This window comes from Simochromis diagramma, unplaced genomic scaffold (assembly GCF_900408965.1).
Source record: "Simochromis diagramma unplaced genomic scaffold, fSimDia1.1 OVJJ01000005.1, whole genome shotgun sequence".
In the NCBI taxonomy this organism is placed as follows: Eukaryota; Metazoa; Chordata; class Actinopteri; order Cichliformes; family Cichlidae; genus Simochromis; species Simochromis diagramma.
Window position 1 is genome coordinate 803,665 of NW_024387097.1, and position 7,742 is coordinate 811,406.

The 7,742-nt window shown below is 44.6% G+C and overlaps 1 protein-coding gene across 4 annotated transcripts; it reads right to left on the reverse strand.

Moving 5' to 3' along the window:
• On the reverse strand, positions 1-7,321 carry ube2l3b (ubiquitin-conjugating enzyme E2L 3b). Of its 4 annotated transcripts, none has more exons than XM_040046553.1 (4): positions 7,130-7,321; positions 5,295-5,390; positions 5,026-5,212; positions 1-1,354 (listed from the first exon to the last, which is right to left on the reverse strand). In XM_040046553.1, exons 1-4 carry the CDS (start codon positions 7,154-7,156, stop codon positions 1,200-1,202), a joined length of 465 nt encoding a protein of 154 aa, XP_039902487.1. In that variant the 5' UTR covers positions 7,157-7,321; the 3' UTR covers positions 1-1,199. The 4 variants fall into 4 exon arrangements, with proteins under 4 accessions (XP_039902487.1, XP_039902488.1, XP_039902490.1 ...); XM_040046554.1 differs by lacking the exon at positions 7,130-7,321 and adding an exon at positions 7,072-7,107; XM_040046556.1 differs by lacking the exon at positions 7,130-7,321 and adding an exon at positions 6,966-7,065.
• Between the last annotated feature and the right edge of the window lie 421 nt (positions 7,322-7,742).

Here is a 7,742-nt window from a genome sequence, read left to right on the forward strand (position 1 = left end):
TGGTAAGCCATCATCTTTATTATGAAACAATATTGGGAGCAGATCAAATAGCTGTTACATGGTGTTGTTTGGCCGCTGCAGTCCCTTTCCATGTCCCGGCACATCCCTGGACGGCCAGCCCTCTCCCAGCTGCCTTCTAGGTTACCGTTTCTCGGACGATCTCCAGGAGCTGATCCAAGCTTCAAGCTTAGCGTCTCCTTCCCCCAGCTTGATAAGTTAGGCCCCTCTCAGCTGGGACTATGTGAGTATGTCTCAGTGTACTACAGGTTCCTGGTTCTAAACATGGTTATACTGGGCACCCAGCAGGAGGAAAGGGGACATGCATGGAAATTCAAATCAATCCAACACATTCTTGCAGATTTTATACACAAGTGTCAATCAAAAAAAAAGACGTTTGGGAGCCAATGGCTGTTGAGGAGGGCGGGTGAATGGCTAACCATCTGTGATGCAGAAGTTTTCAGCTGCATGTTTTAGTGTTTGAAAATCTTTAACACTCGGAAGTCATCTCTGGCATTTCTACAATAACTCGACTCGTGTACGGCCTAACATTGTCAACTGTTACAGACTCTGGGGGAGGAGATGTGAGATGTTCCACAGAGTACGGTGCATTTCTGCAGCCAAACATCGGCCTCGGTCTGAGCTACGGCAACTCTCATTTCACTACTTCATGTGTTTCAGCTTAAAATGTTACACAAGATGGGCCAAATGAAAACCAACAAAACCAAAAACAAACACACTCGTCTTCTGCTTTTCAAAATAAAAGAATCAAATATTTATGACCAATCATGTCTAAGTGAGATCCATTTAAAACAGGAGCTGTTTCTACTGAGGAAAAGCCAAAAAAGCCCAAAGAAAATTAACACATCATGTTCCCTTAGCATTTCTTTTTTCCCCATTTTCACTTTAAGAAAGAGTAGAAAGTTAGAAATGGTCTGGAGATCTACGGCGACGAGGACGAGAGAGAGAAAGCGGTCTGATCCACAGAGAGTCCTGCTTGGCTGTCGCTGCCTGGCCTCAGCGGGGCAGCTCCAGGGCCGTTTAAAGGAGCGCTATGTGAAACGGGGGGGCCGAGGAGGTGGCGAGCTGCTGGTGGGGGACGGAGCGGGGAGGGCAGAGGAAGATCAGTATTTGGTCGGACACGTGAAACAGAAGGGGGCTGGGGAGGGAGGCAGACAGAGGGCTACGCGCTCGTGACGTGATCAGTCCATTGGCCGCTTTTCTCCGTGTTTCTTTGTAAATTCTTCTGCGTTCTTCAAGAATTTTTTACGGTCTTTTGAGTATTCTTCTGCTAGGTCGGCCCTCAGGGGATGCTCGGGCTGGGGGTCGTTCACCAGCGCGATGAGGGACTGAATTACTGAAAGACACGAAGGAGATAGAGTCAGACACAAAATGCTTCCTAACAGGCCACAGCCTCCACTGTCACAGCAGTTTGTTTGTCAGGAGGCTGCAGTGTGCTGTGACTTACAGCTTTTCACAACTATCATCATGTAAAGCAAAGAAATAGAAAACATTTCTAAAAAGTAATAAAAACAAAACCGTCTGCAGCTTGTGCACTTAGATAAGTCTTTAGAGTCAGAGTGAACTCATGAGTTTGTGTCGTGAGAAAGTCCAACCTTCTCTTCGTCAGTCTCACATCATGCAAACACATGTTGTATGACTGTAGGTAACACACACTGACAGTGGAAAGCAGCTTCAGCTTAATGTTGTTGTGATTGTTTAAATAAAACTGTTTCTGTTGTGTGTGGACGTTTAGGAGACGCGCTCAGTGAATCCACAAACACAAACCCAGCGTGCCCTGATAGACCTGATCAGCACAGTCGTGTCGTTCTTCTGAAACGTGCACACATCATGTAAGTTCACTGATAAATCCATGGGACCGTTCTGAAACACTACAGAGGGCAACTGGGAACTGATTAACCAATGACGTTGCTGCAATAAGTCATGTGCACAGTAGAGATGGACCGATCCGATATTACGTATCGGACCGATACGGTATCGGTCCGTAAATTACTGGATCGGATATCGGAGAGAAATAATAATAATAAAAAAAAAAAATGTAATCCGATCCATTAAATAACAAAAAAAGCACCTCACAAAACTTGCGACACGCCGTAACTCGGCTCATAACTGTAGCACGTCGGAGCAGTGTGGTGACGTGATAGAGCGGCTGTGTGTATTTGTAGCCTCGCTACCAAACTCAGAGGAAGTTTTCCCAGAGAGAAGTAAAGCAAGTGTGTAAGTTCATCTCTGAATGTTTGTAAATCATTCCCACGTTAAGCTTAACAAACGATATATGGAGAGACTGCCTCCCCCTCCCTCTCCTTCAATGTGAAACTGATCAATGATCAGCTGATCGTCTCTCTTCTTTGTTTTTAGTCCACTTTGCACCAGAAAGAGGAAACCAGCGGCTGAACAACAGCAGCACGTTTAAGCTTGATAAGCTGTTGTTAGAATTTATTTAATATTACTTTCTACACCAGGATCTTTTTCTACGTAGCTGACGCTGGTAACTGTGCAGGGGCGGATCTAGCAAAGTTTAGCCAGGGGGGCCGATAGGGCATGAACAGGGAAAAGGGGGCACAAAGACATACTTTTCTTTCTTATTCTCATTTAAAATGTCGAGCTTTTAATAAATAATTATCTTACACCCAAAGTTTTAATCTGATGTAAAATGTATAGAAGTCCATTACTGTATATAGTAACTGTTAAGTCTAATATACCCTAGTAAGCTATAGTACTTTTTCCATCTGTGCAGTTCTGTTGAATCTATTTTCATTCTTGAAAAATAATTTATTTCTGTGCATTCCCCCCCCCACACTGCATCAAATTAAAGTTGATTACATCAATTAAGCATCATGAGGTGGAGGGTGGGGGGTGGTTCCCTATTTTTTTTGCTTGGAGTTTGCAACCCTATTAGTTAGGTTGCTTACTCTTTAAAATACCAGAATAGGAGGATGGAGCAGGTTTAAGTTTATTAGATTGATCAGTTTTGCTGAACTATGAAATATTTTGGGTGCAGTGTGTTTTTTTTACATACAGGAGTAACAGAATAGCTTTAGTGTTGTTGTTTATTTAAACTTGAGTATGAACTTATACAAAATGCAGCAAGATATTAAAAAAACAGTTTTATTGATTAAAAAACACTATATTGGATTCATATCATATCGGCCGATATCCAAATTTATGATATCGGTACGGATATAAAAAAAGTGGTATCGTGCCATCTCTCGTGCACAGTAGAGGTTAACCCCCATTTCAGCTGCGTGGTTGCATGTATGGTGTTTGTTGAGAGGACAGATGCTCTTCCACGTCAGCAGACTGAAGCTCAGCTTATGGGGAAACATTTAAACTATTGAATTAAAACTGTCAGCTTAAAGATTAACCAGTGAGATGAAACCCTGCAGTGTGACGTATGTAACGATGTGTTTGACAGTAGAAACCATTATAACCTGATTATAATGAAAGGCCAAAAGTTTACAGACGCTCACAGTAACTCTTCCAGGGTGAAGCGACTGTACGGCACATCTTTAAGGACTTTTAAAAAAGAAAAAAAAAAGAAAGAAAGAATTGGATGCACAATTTTAAATCCGTCTGTCAACTCAAACGTCTGATCTGACGCTGACTTTTCTCCACGTGGGCAGCTGCAGGTTAACGTGTCCTCTCCTACACCTCAGCAAAGTGCTAACACATCCAAATAACTTGCACTTATGTCCAACTGTTGAAACTGGTGATCCCAGAATCTGCAGTCATTTAGAAACGGCTGCACTGAGCTCCTGGGATGCTCTTAAAAGCCCAACATTAACCCTACTGAAGAGTTTGTAGACTGAGGTTAGGGTTACAGAGATGGCTCCATGACACCAAACCAACTGAAATGAACTCTACCCACTGTGCCCAGAACGGTGGTCAAATATCCTGCCAGAACTATGCTAAAGGCCAAGCCCCACTCACTGAGGGGCAGCTTGCTTTCAGTCGTAGTGTGGATCAGACAAAATCAATCCAAACTTGTTTCTAAAGTGGTTCAACGTGCTCGCTGCACAGTCACTCCACCCTGAAAGAAACCGGTTCAAAGAAATCATTAAAGGACCCAAATTATAACGACATTTATACCCACGAGCACTGTGGAAACTGACCACAGATCTCCCTCGTTTACACTAGCACCTCGTCTCCACTGTTTCCATGACAACTGAGCACCACCCCAATGATGATGGGTTGTTATAGCAAGGTGGCCCAAACAATGGAGGAGACTGAGGATTATAGCTGCACCTGCACCCATCGTTGGACCACAGTGTTGGTTTATGTGCAGCTGTTTCCCTCCATGTTTCACAAACACTGGTGGGGTTGATTGTTGTGATAGGTCTGCTGTCATCACACTTTCTGCCCGACTCTGCTCGCTTGAAACCGTCACCAGGTACTAAAAGCTGTCTGGCAGCAGGTCCTACCACCTGAGGGACAACACTGAAAACTGAGTCGGTGCTGAGTTCATTCTTGTTTTTCACGTACACTTTGTGATAAACTCTGCAGGTTTCTCTTTGTTTCTTTCAAACTGAAATAACACTCAATGTTTAAGATTTAGGGAATAAATGTTCCCTAAACTGTGAGTAGGAGTCATCTCTGTGTCTCCTGCTTCGCTGATGAAACAAACAGGTTAGCAGCTGCAGTAGCAGCGATATAAAAACACACAGCTGTCTAAACGATGTGACGCTTTACTGAGTCACAGAATCGGCAGCTTCCTGTTACTATAGCTGTGCTGTTCAATAAATACAAAACATACTAAACACTGTGTTTTGATCACACAACCATGCGTGTGCATAAAACACGCTTTCTGCTCTGTTCGTCACACGGAGCTCTATGTGAAAATGCTCTGAGCCCGACAGACGGACAGTTACTGAAACAGGACAACGTTTTATTTTGGACACGGACTTTTTTTCCTGCAATCATCACGTCAGACAAAAATCAAAAGATGTGCAGCTCTCCAGCTCGCTGCGACTCACATCGAGCAGCCCTGTGTAAGACTTCAGCACCAACCTTGGTCAGTTTTGGTGGCAGGCTTCCAGTTCTCTGCACTGATCACAGGCAAGCACACCTGGCCCTTCTCATCAATGTTGGGGTGGTAGATCTTTGTCTTGAATGTGATCTTGGGAGGCTTGAAAGGGTACTCGGTGGGGAAAATGATTTCAATCCTGAATGCACCTTTGTCATAAGGAGGGTTGTCCTGAAAGGGAACCAATAAGGTTAGTAAGGGGAACCTCGGGCCTACGTATCTCAGACCAGCCAAAGAAGGAACAGCAGCTTACAGGAACAATCAGCCCTTGCCATGCCAGTAAGTTTGATTCCTCAACTTGAATGTTTCTGAAGTTTTTCATTCCAGACTTGCGAATCTCATCAAGTTCCTGAAAGAACGAGCACACAGTTGATATTAGAAAGGTTATTACAGTCAATACAAGAAAAATAAAACATGTATGATTTTACAGAGTGGAAGGATGCACCACCCAAATGACACCACCAGTTTAGGACAGCGTAGCAGGAAGACGCAGCCTCGTCTGTTTCAGCCTCCAAACTACACACCAGGTTTTAAACTGCGCTGACATTATTTACACGTTCTTTCCTGAATGTTGATGTGAAGTCTAAGCAGAAAGTAAGAGCAAAGAAACAACAAGCTGATGTTGGTTTGGTTCCTGTCATCCACCTCAGAGGTCCCCAGTACTAAACAGCACCACCTCCAGTGTTTTCAGGTAAAGAAAATTAAAGCTGCTATACAATGAAACATGTCACTTAAAACAAATGACAAACCAACTGCAACATCTCAGCTCTGTAGAGAAGTGTTGTTGTATATGGTAGATCTGAGGATGTGCTCAGCGCTACATGTTTTATTCACAGTATGTGTCCAGTGACCTGTTAAGCTCTAAACTGCTTGGATTGCAACTATTTCATTGCATAAAGTAGCAGCGTTGCACTTCATCTTAATTCATCACATGCTAACCAAACTCAAGCCTTCCAGCCAACAGGAGCGTTTCTCTTTCATTTCAGTGCAGCAGCCAACAGTGAAAGTGAAAGTGAACTACAACCTGCATCCAGCAGCACCACAGTGGACCTCCTAGTTTGCCATCAGGTTACTGGTTCTGTCACCAGTTTGACTTACGTTAGATTATGTTAGCTATTAGCTGAAACCCCCTGAGTGGCACTTACAGCCAGCCTCGTGGTTCCATCTGTGGCAGGTTTTTGTTGCACAGCTCGACGGTGTGTCTAACACGTTTTTAGGGTAAAGTGATTGTGATTAATAAACAGCGTGTGACCGGTTTACGGTCCAACAGCACCGACGTTTGTTTCACGTGAATGAAATCCTGTTAATGTTAATCTGCATGTCCGCACTGAATAACTCCACCTGCATCAGTGAGCCGGTTCCAGGCCAGCTCTGCTCCCCGTGCTTTCAGCGTTGTTACTCCGGGTAAACTTCAAACACACAGCCTCCTGTAACCGCCTCATTCAGCGCAGTGTACGTTTAAAGGCGGAAACGATAATCACGGGGAAACAAACGTAGGTTAACGCAGACCTTACGCAATATGCTACGACCACTACACAAAACGAAAGCAGCATTTAGTGTGTGTCGCCTTCAGGCCGCATTACTGGAAGTGTAACGCTGCGCTGTAGTTCACACCCACTTCCTAATGGCGAACTTCAAAGTCTGATTAAGTTGAAGTGTAGCTAGCTGAGACCTGGGGATAGCAACTTAGCTGATTAGCAAACGTCTTATGCCGTGGAAATTGACACGATCTCGGGCTGCCCGCTGCCGGATTGACTCCCTCGGTCACACAACTCAAGAGTTTCTGACGTTCAAACTGTAGATAAGAGACTTGAATGAGGTTTTTGGCAGCCCCGGGCAGGATCCCTGTAGATCCTCCGGCCTGATTTGGGACTGCTTAGTTGCCTAACGTTAATATTTGGTCGGCTAGGTGGTCAATGCTGACCTCTTGTTTCTGTTGAGCTGCAGCTACAGCTGGACACTGACGGTCACTTAATGCAAATATACTCTGTAACGTGAACACGAGCCAAAGGACGGACGCTTCCACTAACCGTCAATACGTCCTTAAACATTAGAAACGATCAAAAAGAACGGCAACGACGGATTTACCTTGGCCAGCCTCCTGCTCGCCGCCATCTTGAAACTACTGTGTGTTCCCAGAATTCACCGCGCTGGGAATATGGGTCTGTTCCTGCGCTGAGGCTGATCAGGTTGGACATCCGCCTGTTTGTGAACATGCCGACATGTCCACGCCAGGAAGCGACGTGTTTAAATGCGGAATATCTGTAATTATATATGTTACAAACATGTTGGGCTGTGAGCCGGAGCCGCGGGGGGAGACCTGAGCCTGAACCCAGCTGCTGCTTCCGCTTTATTTGTTAGTATTAATGCAGGTGTTCGCATGTAGACCCCTGAAAACGCACGATGAGTTACACCTGTATGAGTCGGCTTGGTTAACCCTCAGCTCTGCTGTCAGTCTGTTGTAATTGGCTCATGCAACAGTCGTGTGGATGGCAGAGAGCAAAAAGGTTCCATGTGCTTGTGCAACACTTTCAACAATAAAGTTTTATTTGAGTTCATGTTTCTACTTTAATATCACGTGCAAATCCATGTTCGCCCTGCACTTTCGTTCTAAAGCTACAAACATGTGTGAATCTGTCCATCAGCACTGCAAACAAGTACGGCTCAGAGCACGTTTCTGATGTAACCCCCCCACCCTGAG